Raw genomic sequence first — 16,217 nt, forward strand, 5'->3', positions numbered from 1 at the left:
GTCTAATATCGAATATTTACATATAACACACCCGAAACTAACACTTGAGGGAACTGGCCAGCTTGCATAGGGCAGGTGCCTTAGTTGTGTAAAATACAGTATCCTATCAGTGCCTCCTAGAATTTAGTGATGATGGAATTGTTCTCCATCTGCGCTGCCCAATACAGGGCTATTGAACACTGAAACAGTAAATATGGAGGTGCTACTATTTTAATTTTCCTTCATTGTACCTAATTAGATAGTGCACCGTGACAGAGCCACACACGGCAAGAGGTTTCTTTAACTGAACATCACACGTGTAGCCTTTTCAACTATTGTCTTTTCAACATTTCTCTCTCGAATGTTTCCACAGTGCCTCGAGGAACGGTCCCAGACAAGAATCTTCGGCTTCTTTTTGTCCTCACAATGCACCCGGGAGGCATAGAAACGATAATGTTTGATTTCATCTCCAAATTCTATAGCAAGCTCCCCCTCCCGCTCCCCGTGGAGAGCCGTTTCATAGGCTAACTACTAAAACCAGCTCCTTCCCCGTCGTGCTTGTGCTAATGTTCCTGACGGTTTAGCGATGAATCAATCGTAAGCTTTCTGAGTCCCTCCTTGCCAACTGGGGGGCCCTTTATTGTTACTAACGAGGGTGACAGCAGGGCACAACGGCGGGCAGCCCCTAGAGACCAACTGACAGGTGCAGTGTACGTAATCCACTCTAGTCCCTAAGGTGAGTCCGAGTTTCAGTCAAATTAATCTCCTAATTGTCTCCCAACGCGACGTCCCCCGGGCAACCGCGCTCTCCCCTCCCACACCCAGCCTTCCCCGCGCCCCCCCGCCCCCCCCCCGCAGGGCGCGAGTCCCGCCGCCGCCTCAAAGCGTTTCAGAGCGCCACGCGTCGCGAGTAGAGACAGGTTCCTCTCAACACCTGGTGTTGTCCCAAAGGCCCGGGCCCTCCGGCGGGGAGGAAGCCAGCATTTGCCCACAGGGGTGCGGGAAGCGGCCAACTGCCCTACGAGCCTTGCAGTTTGAGAAAGCGCGCCTCTGTGTCCGCCGCGGGGGCAGCAGCCAGCGAGCGGGACGCAGGCGGCACCCTCCCTGCGAGCGACCGCCTCCACCGTGCGCGGACGCGGCCCCAGCCCGGCCCGGGCCGGCTCACCTCAGCGCAGGCCTCCTCGGCCCCCCGGGCCTGGGGCCACAGGGGCGAGACCCGGGAGGGGGGCGCCTGCAGCCAGGCCTTGGCCTCCTCGTCGTCGTCCTCCCCCTCGTCAGTGCTCTCCGGACGCGGGCTCCCGTCGTGAAAGTCGCCGTCCAAGTCCCGCTCTTCTCCCTCCACCTCCTCCACCACCACCACTTCATCCTCCGGCTCCTCCTCCTTCTTCTTCTCTTCTTTCTCCTCCTCCTTCTCCTCCTCCTCCTCCTCCTCCTCCTCCAGCTCGCTTGGCCAAGGCAAGTCCTCGGGCTCCATGTTGGTGCCTCGCTCCAGGAGACTGAGGAGGAGGAGGAGAGGGGAGGGGGGGGGGATGTAAAAGGGAGGGAAGAGTTTACTGGCGGTTGCGGTTCCGCGCAGGCGCAATGGCCGCCGTCGCCGCGCGCCGCCCGGGGCGGGGCGGGGCGGGGCGGGGCGGGGAGGGAGCGCGCGCGTTGCTAAGGACGCCCCGCGAAGGCTGGCGGGAGGCCCCGCGGGAGGGGGTTCGCGACGGGCGACGCCACCGCCTCGCCGCCGTCACCAGCGGGCACCGTGTGCACGGTACTGTAAGCTCACAATAAACCTCGGCCAGGCTCCTCCCCGTGGATGGCCCACTTGTTGAGAATCGGCTCCTCGGCTGGACTGGCCAAAAGCGAATTTTGCGCCTGCACCGAGGGGAGATCAGCTCCCAGGACGAACTCCTAATGATCAGACTTGCGCATTTCACATCTTTAAAAATGGAATGCCTACGACGACAGGCTGTTTTGGTGGGCGCGTCAACTGAACGGTGGGTAAGCGAGGAGGAGTTAGGAACTGGACGCTGGGCATTGGAAAGATCTGTGTTTGAATCCTATCATCCCTACTTGGCAGCAGTGTGACTGAGCCTTTGCATACAATGGGACCAGTGTGTAAATTGGTTGTGATTATCAATAAGAATCGTTTACTAATAGATATTATTGGTTGATGATCATACCATGACTCAGTTAATACTCATCGTTCTATGAGACACGTAGTTTCATGTTGGGAGAAACAGGCTCAGAAAAATAATTTGCCCAGAATTAATGAGCAGGTTTTATATGAAATCCAATCAATCTGCCCTCAGACAGTTGATAAAGTATACATGTAGAGAACAAATATTAATAATGATAACCCAGTGAAGCCTGCATGACTCATGTGTCAGAATAGGACTGTGTTCCATAGAATGTTCCTGGTGTGGGCTTGGGAAGTAAGTCACTAGGCCCTTCTTCCTAGGTACCTCTAGGTCAGTGGTTCTCAACCTTCCTAACGCCGTGACCCTTTCATACAGGTCCTCATGTTGTGGTGACCCCCCCTCCCCAACCATAACATTATTTTCGTTGCTGCTACTTCACTGTCATTTTGCTACTGTTATGAATCAGGAGACCTCTGTGAAAGGGGGGTTCGACCCCCAAAGGGGTGGCTACCTACACGTTGAGAGCTTCGGCTCTAGGTGGACTCAAGCCTACTAGTTATGTCACCATTCAGTCAATTCTAGTTTTTGTCGTTGGTAAGTGTCACTACGTCTGTTTCGGTCCACGGCGACCCGGTGCATGCACAGCAGAAGGAAGCACTGCCTGGTCCTGTGCCATCCTTACACCTGTTCCTGTGCTGGAACCCATTGTTGCAGCCGCAGCATCGGTCCACCTCCTTGAGGGCTTTTCTCTCGCTGCCCCTTCACTGCAGCAAGCGTGGTATCCTTCTCCGGTGACTGGTCTCTCCTGGCAACATATCCAAAGTATTTAGGACAAAGGCTCACTGTCCTTCCCTCTATAGAGCACTCCGGCCGTACTTCTTCAAAGCCAGGCAGATGACTTTGTCCTTTTAGCAGTCCATGGTAATTTCAGTTTTCTTTTCCAGCACCAAATTCAAAAGCATCAGTCCTCTTTCTGTCTTCTTTACTCAGTGTCAGACTTTCACATGCATATGAGGCAATTGAAGATGTACCATGGCTTGGGTCAGGTCCTCAAAATAGCATCCTTGCTTTAAAGAGGGCTCATGCAGCAGAGTTACCTAATGCAAAGCGTCTTTTGAGCTCTTGACTGCTGCTTCCATAAGTATTGATTATGGATCCCAGCAAGACAGACTCCTTGACAACTTCAACCTTTACTCCATCCATCATGATGCTACTTATTGGTCTAGTGTGGGAAACAGAACCAGGCTGAGAGTGTATATGGACAAACTCTCTACCTTCACCCTCTATGGAGTATGGGAGGCCAGGGCTCGCATGGAGAGAGAGCTTCACCTTTGAAGGTTGGTGGTGTGTTCCAGTCACATTCTCCTAAGTAGAAGTTATTCCCCACAATGTCCCCCCATAATAATGCCAATCTTTTTTATTAAATCACTGTACTGGGGGCTCATTCAACTCTTATCACAATCCATATGACATAGTTTATTGTGCCAACCTGGCCGATAAACACATGTGGGATTAATTGAAGGACAGAGAGAGAAATGACTCCGCAAGCCTTGCCTTTTTTGTCTCTTGCTATTTGATCATCGGACCAGTGTGCGGCTGCCTTGCTTCTTCTGTGCCTCAATTTGCAAGCTACACTACCTGTGGGACACCTAACCCATGGACTGTGTCACTGTAATTTGAGGTTCCTTCAAGACTTGTTTCACCACATCATTGGAATTTACATCTCTTGAGCTGGGGACTGTCGGACCCTGTCATCTGGCTGACTGATGGTGACATACCTTGCTGTTTGCTGCCTATGGCCAGAGAGCCTGAATTGCTCTACAGAGGACTACCCTGTGGCCCTCAAGATTTGAAGGACTGCCAGTGTCTCAGAACTGTCTCACGGGAGTGAGTTGCACTGAGTCATTTGTACTGCTTTCTAATTTAATTGTTTATTTCTTATGTTATATATCTGTATAAATTATATATATTATTATATAATATATATCTGTATATATTATTAGCATTCTGGTTTTGTTTCTCTCTAGAACTCTGTCTAACACACCATACATAATCCATTGTGTCAAGCACATTTGTACATTTGTTGCCCTCATACACAAAACATTTACTTTCTACTGAGCCCTGGGTATCAGTTCCTCATTTTCCCCCTCCCTCCCCGCTGCCCCTCCCTTATGAACCCTTGATAATTTATAAATTATTGTTATTTTGTCATGTCTCACTGTCCAGCATCTCCCTTCACCCACTTTTCTGTTGTCCGTCCCCCAGGGTGAAGATTATATGTCGATCCTTGTAATTGGTTCCTCCTTTCTACCCCAACTTCCTTCCACCCTCCGGTATGGGCACTCTCACCACTGGTCCTGAAGTGATCATCTGCCCTGGATTCCCTGTGTTTCTAGTTCCTATCTGTACCTGTGTACATCCTCTGGTCTAGCCAGATCTGTAAGGTAGAATTGGGATCATGATACAGTAGGGAGGAAGGAAGCATTTAAGCACTAGAGGAAAGTTGTATGTTTCATCATTGCTACACTGCCCCCTACTCATCTCCTCCCCAAGACCCTTCTGTAAGGGGATGTCCAGTTGCCTACAGATGGGCTTTGGGTCCCCAATCTGCACTCCCCCTCACTCACAATGATATAATTTTTTGTTCTTTGATGCCTGGTACCTGATCCCGTCTATACCTCATGATCACACAGCCTGGTGTGCTTCTTCCAAGTGGTCTTTGTTGCTTGTCAGCTAGATGGCTACTTGTTTACCTTCAAACTTTTTAAAACATTTTATTAGGGACTGATACAACTCTTATCACAACCCACGCATATACATACATCAATTTTATAAAGCACATCTGTACATTCTTTGCCCTAATCATTTCCAAAGCATTTGCTCTCCACTTAAGCCCTTTGCATCAAGTCCTCTTTTCCCCCTCCCTCCCTGCTGCCCCCTCCCTAATGAGCCCTTGATAATTTATAAATTATTATTTTTTCATATCCTGCCCTATCCGGCGTCTCTCTATCTTCAAACGTTTAAGACCCCAGACACTATATCTTTTGATAACCGGGCAGCATCAGCTTTCTTCACCACATTTGCTTATGCACCCATTTGTCTTCAGCAATCATGTGGGGAAGGTGAACATCGTGGAATGCCAGTTTAATAGAACAAAGTGTTCTTGCATTGAGGGAGTACTTGAGTGGAGGCCCAATGTCCATCTGCTACCTTAATACTAAACCTATAAATATATGCAGATAGATCTATTTCTCCATCATTATATAAAAATATATTTACATATGTACATGCCTGTATTTAGACCTCTAAAAATGCCATTTGCCTCCTAGATCTTTTCTCTTGTCCCACTATCATGCTCAGCCTTCATTTGTGTTTCTGTAATTCCTCTCAGTTACATTGCACTTGGTCAATCCCTATCAGACCTCTTACACCCTCGTTGCCACTGATTTTGGATCACTTGTTCCCTTGTCCCTGGGTTGGTTAACACCACTACCTTTCCCCCCACCTTCCCCTTTCTCGTGCCCCCCCCCCAACCATTAGTCCCATTGTTTTCTCTTCCAGATTGTTTATCCAGCCTATCTTATCTAGATAGACCTGCAGAGAGAATATGCACACACACACACACAAAGAGCAAGACAAAATGACAAAAGAAAACAAAACAAAAACAATAGCAACAAAAAAAATCAATGACAAGAAAAGAAAAGCCTGTAAATAGTTCAAGGTTTGTTTACAGACCTTTAAAAGTGTTTTCCCATTGAGTCTGATGGGGTGCCAGCCCTGGCCCCAATGTCTATTTTTGGTACTTCCTTGGGACTTCGTTGCTCTGTTCCCCTTGCACGCTCTGTTGCACGCCCTTACTGTTTTGCCTCGGTGTGGTGGGGTCAGATCGGGGGCAATTCCCACACTGTGTCTCCAGAGTTGTCCCCTGTAGGGCTATGGGCAGTGAGGGATATCGTGTCTCATAGTGGGGCTGGCCATATGGTCCTCTCTGTGCATTGGCTGCTCTAAGAGGGAATATCGTCCTCAGGATTTGGTGGGCCAGTATGTGTTCCACTCTCTTCCTCCCCCTTCATTTGCTCCCATGTGCTCCGATCAGACATGTCCCTCTTCCTGAGCTGCCAATCTTAAGGTGCTTATAAGCACTTGGTTGCTATTCTAAATGCTTGCAGGTCAAGTGCTCGAAGGCTACTTGCCTGAGGGTTGTGTGCCTTGGAAAGCAATCAGACCCTATTGTGTCTCCCACCCTATGTAGGGCCCATTCCCTTCTGATAAGAATCATACATTATTCCCCTGGAGAAGAGCTCAGGGACACTTAAGGTCAAGCCAGCTCAGAGAACACCAAGGTTAGGCTGCCATTGTAACAGTAGAACCCGCCCATCTTGTTATGTATGTACCATCTTATCACATATATGCCTCCAGCACTTCCCATTGCATGCATACCCCACTCCTGTTACGCACAGGTCTCCAATGCCCCTTTGGGGGTCTAACCACCCTTTCACAGGGGTCGCCCAATTCATAACAGTAGCAAAATTACAGTGATGAAGTAGCAACGGAAATAATTTGATCGTTGGGGGGCCACCACAACTTAGGAACTGTATTAAAGGGTGGAGGCATGAGGAAGGTTGAAGAACCCCTGCTCTCGTGCACCCCCTTCCTGTTACATGTGCTTCCAGTGGCTTGCATGCTCATGATTATATAAGCTTGTGAGAGAATACATTACTGCCTCATTCTGCTTCTGGTCCCCATGGACGAGGGAAGCCCCTGCAAGCCTTGTCCCATGTCCCTTTAATTACCCCTCAATTACACAACCATCTCTTAGGACCCATCGGATGTGGGGCTGATATCACAGTCTAGTTGTGAGGGTTTGTCTTCTTTACATTGCATGGAAGGTTACTGTCAATTGACATCAGTTCCATGGCAGTGAGTTGGGTTTTGGTTTGGTAAGGTTTCATGAGTGGGTAATACCTCGGTTCTCAGCTTTGCACCAGAAAGAATTCACGCTGAAGCCCGTTTTGTAATCCAAGTGGGTTTTTATGAAGGACGTGAGAGTTTCAGGTTTTACAGTCTCAAAGGGGTGCACACTATTTCAGGGAAGCATGCTGCACCAAAGCAGTGCTGGGCTTGCAAGCAACCTGGTGGAAGAGCGCACCCACACGTGGGGAACTGAGGCCAGAGGGAGCACTGGGAGAAGAGCATAAAGAGAAAAGATGCTGTGGGCCCCACGTAGGCCTGGAGTGGGTGCGTGGGCGCTTGCACTGGGCCAGGGAGACTTCTACCTCTCACCTGCCACTGACCAGGAGCAGGGTAAACAGAGAACCACCAGGGTATTTCAAACTTCCGACGAGGGAGGCATGGTTGATGGTATTGGTTGACCCCATCGGTTGTGTTAAGCCCACCTGGATGATGTCTCGGGCCTGGGCCTAATTTGGACTGCCCAGATGTACCTCCCACCTGGCTGGGGGCTTGAACTGGAGCATGCTCATTTAAGGGATCCTCATAGGTGTCTAATGCTCGCCTGATTTCCTTTCCAACCTCCTCTAGGGTGCCTGTGCTGGCATGGGAGGGACAGCCTCCTGTCCCTCTTCCGGCTACCTAACAGTCTTAACGTTGAATTATAGGCCAGAGTGCTTCAGGTCCTCCTCACTTTCAGCAAGCAAGGTTGTGTCATCTGCCTATCTCAGGTGGTTAATAAGCCTTCCTCCAGCCCTGGTGCCACATTCTTCTTCATCACATTCAGCTTCTCTGGTTGTGTGCTCAGCACACAGATTGAATAAGTATGGTGAGAGGTTACAACCCTGATTTTACACCATGCAGTACTCCCTTGTTCTGGTCGCACAATTGTTTCTTGATCCGTGTGCAAATTCCACATGAACACCATAAAGTGTTCTGGAATCCTCAGTTTCTCAAGGTCATGCACGGTTTGTTATGGTCCACACAGTTGGATGCCTTGGCATACACAATAAAACACAAATAAACATCTTTCTGGTATCCTCTGCTTACAGCCAAGATCCAGCTGATATCAACAATGATATCCCTGTCAATGTATGCTAGCTACATCAGGTGTTGGATGATCTTCAGCAAAACTTTACTGGCATGTCATGTCAATATTGTTCTATAATTTAAGCATGCTATAGGTCTACTTTCTTTGAAATGGGCACAAATAGGGATCTCTTCCAGTCAGTTGTCCAAGTAGCTGGCTTCCAATGTCCTGGCATTGGCGAGTGAGTCCTTCCAGTGCTTCTGTAGGTTGGTGAAACATTTCAATCCGTGTTCCATCAGTACCTGGACTCTTGTTTCTGACTGATGTTTTCAGTGTAGCTAGAGCTCCTTCCTTCAGCACCCTTGGTCCTTGCTGACATGCTGCCTCCTCAAAAGGTGGACTGTTGACGGGTTCTTCTTGCTACAGTGACTGTTCGTAACGTCTTCTGTGGATGCTTCTTGCACCATTGGATATTTTGCCCATAAAATCTTTCAAGATGGTTACCAGAGGCTTGCATTTTTTTTCTTGAAATCTTTCAGTTCAGTATATGCTGACCGTGTTCTTGCCTTTGGGTTTTCACATTGTAGGTCCCTGTAACATTGTGTTTTAATATTTGGCTTTGTTTTCTCAAGCTGCCCTTTGAATTTTTCTTTTGTTTTTTTAGTAGTTTTACTGGCACTTAATACACACATTACACAATCAGTATCAATCACATCAAGAAGAGTGTACAATCATTACCACAATCAATTTTAGAACATTGTCTCCTCCCCCCACCATGGTCAAATCACTTTTAAATGAGTTGTGTAATCACCATCAGTTCTAGAGAGTGCTCCCTCCCCCATCCCACGTGCCCTGTTTGTTCTCCCAGCCCCCTCATCCTGCCCATCTCCCACCCCCACCCCTTCCTCCCCTATAAGACCTTGCAGCCGTTCCTATATCTATGTTTCTACTCAGCAAACTGGAAAGCCCAACAGAAAAAGCAAAATAATAATAATAAACTGTTAAGGATAACATAATAATATTACAGATGAAAATACAAATAATGGGTAAGAAAGAAAAGACCACCATGAATATTTGAAAGGACCGGGAAGGTGGGGGGGGGTGGGGGGGGCAGGGGTTGAGGAGCTGATGCCAGGACCTTAAACGGAGAGCAAATGTTTTGAGAATGATGAGGGCAATGAATGTACAAATGCGCTTTACACAATTGATGTATGTATGGATTGTGATAAGAGTTGTATGAGCCCCTAATAAAATTATTTAAAGAAAATAAAAGGAGAGGGAAGGAATTTTTGTCATGGAACAAGCAAGAAATGCTTGTACCTAGAGGAATCTCGTGGAGATCTGCCAGCACCTAAATCAGGCTAGATCGTCTACACATGGGTTTTGGCCTCCCCCATCCTCCACAGCCTACTACAAAGTGGGTGTCTGCAACTTAGGCTCTGCTACTCTTCCCTTGGTCATATTTGAATTTTGTTATTGTTGCCTTTGGTTCACACAAGCTGGTGTGCTTCTTCCATGTGGACTTAGTTGACTCCTCGCTTAGATGGCTGCCTGTTTAAATACAAGCCTTAAGATAAGGTGACCAGACATCCCGCTTTGGGCAGGACAGTCCTAATTTTTAACAATTTTTCCTGCGTCCCGCAGGTTTTAAAAAAGTCCCAATTTTTGGAAAGAATGCACGACAAGCTAGGGAATACAGTTTTTGGCTGCCATGTGGATATTTCACCAGGATATGAGTTTTATCAGTGGTGTCCCACTTTACCAATGTTAAAATCTGGTCACCTTACTTTAAGACCCCAGACACTATTCTTATTCATAGCCAGGCACCATCTGCTTTCCTTACCATGCTTTGCTGTAGCACCCTTATCTTCAGCGATCATTTCATGAAGGTGAGTATCGAGCAGGGCCATGTGATCAGAACTTTTCCTGGATGGGGACTAGAGTTCAGTGGGGGCCCATCCCTCTGCTAGCCCTTAGGATATGCATGACTCAGGTTTATTTTGGCAATGGTACTATGACAAATTCAAAATCCCAGAAGACCAACTACCCCAACAACAGCAACAAACCAACTAGTACAAAACAAGAGACAGACAAACAAAAGCAAGCAAACACAAGGGAGGGAAACAAAACCCACACTGAAACAGATAAGTAAATCATCGTCACCCATTCCCCTGGGGTGCAAGGAAGGCACTTGTACTTAGAACATCGTCAGTTTTCTATTCAGCATTTTCACTTCATTTTGTTCATTTGCTTTAGCTATTCCATGACTAAGAGCAAGTTTCAGAGTCTCTTCTGACATTCACACTGATCTTTTTTTCCCTGTCTTTTAACGCCCTTTTGTTTCCTCCATGAGTGATGCTCTTGATGTCCTCCCACAGCTCACCAGGTCTTCTGTCATTAGTGTCCAAGGCCTCAAGTCTCTCCTTGAGATGTTCTCAAAAGTGAGGTGGGATAGACTTGAGATTGTATTTTGGCCCCAGTGAACTTTTTAAATTTTTCTTCAGCTTTATCCTGAACTCACATATGGACAATTGATGGCCTGTTGCAAAGACAGCCCCTGGCCTGGTTTTAGCTGCTAACATTGACCTTCTCCAGAGTCTCTTCCCACGGATGTAGTCAGTTATGTTTTCCTGGATTCCATCTGTGGAAGACCATGTGTACAGTCACCATTTGTGCTGTTGAAAAAAAGGTATTTACTCTGAACAAGTTGTTGATCTTGCAAAATTCTATCATTTGATCTCCAACTTCATTTCTATCACCAAGTTCATATTTCCCAACTACTGTTCCTTCTTCTTTGTTTCCAACTTTTGCATTCCAACCACCAATAATTACCAATGCATCTTAATTGCATGTTTGATAGATTTCCAACTGAAGACTTTGGTAGAATTCTTCAGTTTCTTCATCACTAGCTTTTGTGGTTGGTGCATAAACTTTAATAATAGTTGTATTGATTGGATTTCCTTGAAGGCAGATAGCTATCATCCTAATTATCTCATAAACCTACTGCAAATAGATCTACTCCAACTAATAATGGCCCTATAGAGCAGAATTGAAAAGTACCCCCACCTCCATAGGGTTTCCCAGGCTAGAGTGTTACAGGAGCAGACTCACCCCTTTCTGCCTTGAAGCAACTGAGCTCTTAACAAGAACCCTACACTTTCAAGGCCCAAGGTACTGCAACTGGTCTCGATGGTAAGATCAACCCATTCTAGTCCCTACAAATGATCTCCCTCTGAGTTAATAACAGGCTTCCTCGTGCATTTGGGAATTAATTCCAATTCTACATTCCACTTTATTGTGTGCTGGTAAAGACTAATTACTGCAGAGGACTCATGAGTCAATGAATAGAAGCTGCATTTCCAAAGCACCCATCTAAGCAACCTTCCCCCCCCCCAAAAAAAACATTTTTGGGGGGAGCTATTACAGATATCATGCCATACGAAACCATATCACATCAAACAGTGTTGTACAATTGCTACCACCATTTCAAAACATTTTCTTCCTTCTTGAACTCCTTGATATCAGCTCCCCTTTAAACCCCCCTCCCTCACCCCAACCCCCAGAAACACTTATTTTACTTGTCTCTGTAAGTTCACCAATCCTGGGTGTCAAATACTGAAAGACAGAAAATCACAGAACAAAGATTCAAGAAGGCTATCGACAAAAATAAAATACATCAGAGATAAACTCTAATGTAAATAAAGAAAAGAAATATTGAAAACCAATCAGGCCCAAAGTATATCAGAGGGGGAATCAAATGACAAGGTTTTAACTGCTCAATTAAGGTTTATCATTTTAATCTCCTATAGTCATCTGTCCAATACTCTGTTTGATAAATGGCTTATTCCCACCCCTCAATTTTGGTCAGACAGAAATCACTGGAGGCTTATTTCCTATATAGATCTTGCAAATGTAGATTGGACTTCCACGGTCATGCATAACCTGATACTATCCCTTCCTTTGGTTTCAGATTATATAATGTATAATCCTTGGGTCTTGGATGTCTTTGTAAGCATCCTTTGTGTGGAAAGTGTATAGGTGCTGACTGCAGAAGTCAGCAACTTTCACCTAAGAAAATGGAACAAGATAGATTTTCTGATTCTTCAGCATTTTGATCTATTCAAAAGGCCTCTTTAAGGGCTTGCTTTACAGCCACAGTTGTCAAAACCACATGAAATTGGTACACTGACAGATACTCAGACCAATGGAAAAGAACCAAAAACCCAGAAATAAAATCATCAGCATACAGACAACTGATCTTTGATAAGGGCCCAAAAAATATCCAATGGGAAGCAATGGCCTCTTCAACAAGTGGTGCTGGAAAAAATGGATATCTACCTGCAGAAAAATGAAGCAAGACCCTTATCTCACTCCATGCACAAGAACAAACTCAAGGTGGATCACAGACCTTGAGGTAAAACCCCAAACTATTAGGGCCATCAAGGAGGGAATAGGGACAAACCTGAGAACCTTGGCACAAGGTATACATAGGCTATCAGAAACAGGGAAGGACACAAACACAGGAGGCACAAATTGACAAGTGGGAGATACTGAAGATAGAACACCTGTGCACATCGAAAGAATTCACCAAGAGAGTAATGAGAGTCCACGGACTGGGAAAACATCTTTAGCAATGACACATCAGACAAAGGCCTTATTACTAAAATCTACAATACTCTGGTAGCTTCCAAAAAGAAAAAATTAATTTCCCTCTGAGGAGTTGGGCAAAGGACTCGAACAGAAGTTTCACAGGGGCCTAACACCCTCAAAGATAGCCCAATTCAAAAAGTCAGAAGCAACAAGTATTGGAGGGGCTGTGGGGAGACAGGAACTCTCATCCACTGCTGGTGGACCTGTAAGTATGTATAACCACTATGGAACTCGATCTGGCGATATCTAAAACACATGAAAATTGAGTTACCATACGACCCAGCAATCCCCCGACTGGGCATATACCCAGAAGAGGCAAGAAACAAACCACAGCCAGACATCTGTGCTCCAGTGTTCATTGCACAGTTCACAATTGCAAGGAGTTGGAAACAACCCAAATTTACATCAACTGACGAATGGATTAAAAAATGATGGTACATACATACAATGGAGTACTAGACATTGCTAAAAAGCAGCGATGAATGTATGAAGCACATCGCTGAATGGGAAGAACTGGAGGAAATTATGCTAAGAGAAGTAAGCCAAGCACAAAAGGACAAGTACATAATTCCACTGAGGTAAGCTTTAAATAAAAAATGCAAAAGGGGTATAGGGAAAAAAATATATGCAAACATTCCCGGGATAGGACCAGGTAGCATGGCAGGGACCAGACCAAATAAAGGGATACATATGGTAGTCAACTAAAAATGAGGCGGTGGGGGGGAGGGTAAGGAAAAGAAAAGAAATGTGTAACAGGGGAACAGGGCATTAACCTACCCAGGGGAGGGTATTGTTTATATCTCCACAGGGAAAGAGGGACCAGACTTCAACCCAGTGCTCCAAGATGTGAATGCAACATACCTGCATGGAGTAGGGAACCAGTGGAGAGGTCTAAGGGGCCAGCCCCAATTCCAACTACATGGACACCTGCCCCTCCCCCCAGAAGAATTTACTTCAAAGGACAGCACTGAAGCTGCAGCTCAGGGAGAGGGACATTTCTGATCAGAGCACACAGGAATGAATGAAGGACAAGGAAGAGAGAGTGGAGCACATCCTGGCCCACCAAGCCTTGACAACAATATACCCACTCAGAGCAGCTATTCCATAGAGAGGATCATATGGTGGGCCCCACTATGAGACACGACATCCCTCACTGACCCATAACCCTACAGGGTACAACACTGGAGACAGTGGGAATTCTGCCTGATCTGATCCCACCACACCAAGGCAAAACATTAAGTGCATGTAACAGAACAGCAAGGGGAACAGAACAACAAAGTCCCCAGGGAATACCGAAAATGGACTTTGGGGCCAAGGCTTGGCGCCCCATCAGACTCGTCCGGAAAACACTCCTAAAGGCCAACAAACAGTCCTTGAACTAACTACAGGCTTTTCTTTGTTGTTATGTTGTATTTTTGTTATTGGCTTTTTGTTGTTGATGTTTGGTTTTCTTTTGTTGCTTTGGTTTGCTCTATCTTGTTTTTGTGCGTGTTATTATCTCCTCAGGTCTGTCTAAATAAGATAAGCTGGATGAGCAATCTGGAGGAGAAAACAACGGGACCGACAATTCTGGGGGGACATGGAAGAGGGGAGGTGAGGGGAAAGGAAGTGGTGTTAATCAACGCAGGGACATGGGAACAACAAGTGATCCAAATTGGTGGTAAGGAGGGTGTAGGAGGCCTGGTAGGGATTGATCAAAGGCAATGTAACTGAGAGGAATTACAGAAACCCAAATGAAGACTGAGCATGATAGTGGGACAAGAGGAAAGTCAAAAGAAATAGAGGAAAGAACTAGGAGGCAAAGGGCATTTATAGAGGTCTAAATAAAGGCATGTACATGTGCAAATATAATTATATATGAGGATGGGGAAATAGATCTATGTGCATATATTTATAGGTTTAGTATTAAGGTAGTGATGGGCATTGGGCCTCCTCTCATCTACTCCCTCAATGAAAGAATACTTTTTTCTATTAAATTGGCATTCTATGTTGCTCACCTTCCCAACATGATCGCTGAAGACAAAGCAGGTGTATAAGCAAATGTGAAAAAGCAGATGGTGCCCAGCTATCAAAAGATATAGCATCTGGGGTCTTAAAGACTTGAAGGTAAAGAAGCGGCTCGGAAGCAACAAAGCCCACATGGAAGAAGCACACCAGCCTGTGTGATCATGAGGTGTCAAAGGGATCAAGTATCAGGCATCAAAGAGCAAAAAATAAAATCATTGTGAATGGGGGGGAGTGCAGATTGGGGACCCAAGACCCATCTATAGGCAACTGAGCATCCCTTCCAGAAGGGTCTTGGGGAAGAGACAAGCCAGTCAGGTTGCAGTGTAGTAATGATGAAACACAACTTTCCTCTAGTTCCTAAATGCTTCCTCCCCGCACCCCCTTGTCACGATCCCAATTCTACCTTACAAATCCAACTAGACCAGAGGATGTACACTGGAAACATGGGGAATCCAGGACAGATGATCCCTTCAGGACCAGTGGTGAGAGTGGCGATACCAGGAAGGTGGAGTGAGTGTGGGGTGGAAACGGGGAACCGACTACAAGGATCTTCATATAATCTCCTCCCTGCGGATGGACAACAGAAAAGTGGGTGAAGGGAGACGTCAGACAGTGTTAAGTTATGACAAAATAATAATTTATAAATTATCAACGGTTCATGAGGGAAGGGAACAGGGAGGGATGGGGAAAGATCAGGAGCTGGTATCAAGGATTCAAGCAGAAGGCAAATGTTTTGAGAATGATGATGTCAACAAATGTACAAATGTGCTTGACACAACGGATGTGTGTATGGATTGTGATAAGAGTTGTAAGATTCCCCCAGTAAAATGATTTTAAAAACAACAACAACAAAAAGGCCTCTTTAAGGTGTTAAAAAGCAAAGATGTCACCTTGAGGACAAAGCCACATTTGACCCACATCAAGATTATTTCCTTCACTTCTTATGCATGTGAAAGTGGACAATGAATGAGGAAGACTGAAGAAGACTTTGAATGATGGTATTGGTGAAGACTATTAAATACACCATGACTGCCAAAAGAACAAACAAATCTATCTTGAAAGAAGTATCCTCCTTAGAAATTAGGATCATGAGAGTTTGTTTTATTTACCCTTGAGTTTTTTTTCAATTGTCTTATTATATATACAATGGAGTACTATGCATCGCTAAAAAAGCAGTGATGAACGTATGAAGCACATCCTGCATGGGAAGAACTGGAGGAAATCATGCTAAGCGAAGTAAGCCAAGCACAAAAGGACATGTACAACATGAGTCCACTGAGGTAAGCTTTAAAAAAAATGCAAAGGGGACATAGGGAAAAAGCTACAGTCTACAAACATTCCTGGGGTGAGGACCAGGTAATATGCAGGGACCAGACCCAATACAGGGATACACATGGTAGTCAACTAAAAAGGAGGTGGGGAAAGGGAAAAATAATAATTTTTTAAATGGGAAGCGGGGGCACAGGGCACTAACC

General features: G+C 45.8%; 1 protein-coding gene across 2 annotated transcripts in view; it reads right to left on the reverse strand.

Annotated features, from left to right (window-relative positions):
* ALMS1 (ALMS1 centrosome and basal body associated protein) overlaps positions 1-1,489 on the reverse strand; it is a 123,539-nt gene extending 122,050 nt beyond the window's left edge. For both annotated transcript variants that reach the window (XM_075556945.1, XM_075556944.1), the window contains exon 1: positions 1,145-1,489. In XM_075556945.1, coding sequence (XP_075413060.1) covers positions 1,145-1,453 — 309 coding nt within the window. In that variant the 5' untranslated portion in view covers positions 1,454-1,489. The remainder of the gene's footprint in view (positions 1-1,144) is intronic.
* Between the last annotated feature and the right edge of the window lie 14,728 nt (positions 1,490-16,217).

The sequence above is a fragment of the Tenrec ecaudatus genome, chromosome 8 (assembly GCF_050624435.1).
Source record: "Tenrec ecaudatus isolate mTenEca1 chromosome 8, mTenEca1.hap1, whole genome shotgun sequence".
Classification (NCBI taxonomy): Eukaryota; Metazoa; Chordata; class Mammalia; order Afrosoricida; family Tenrecidae; genus Tenrec; species Tenrec ecaudatus.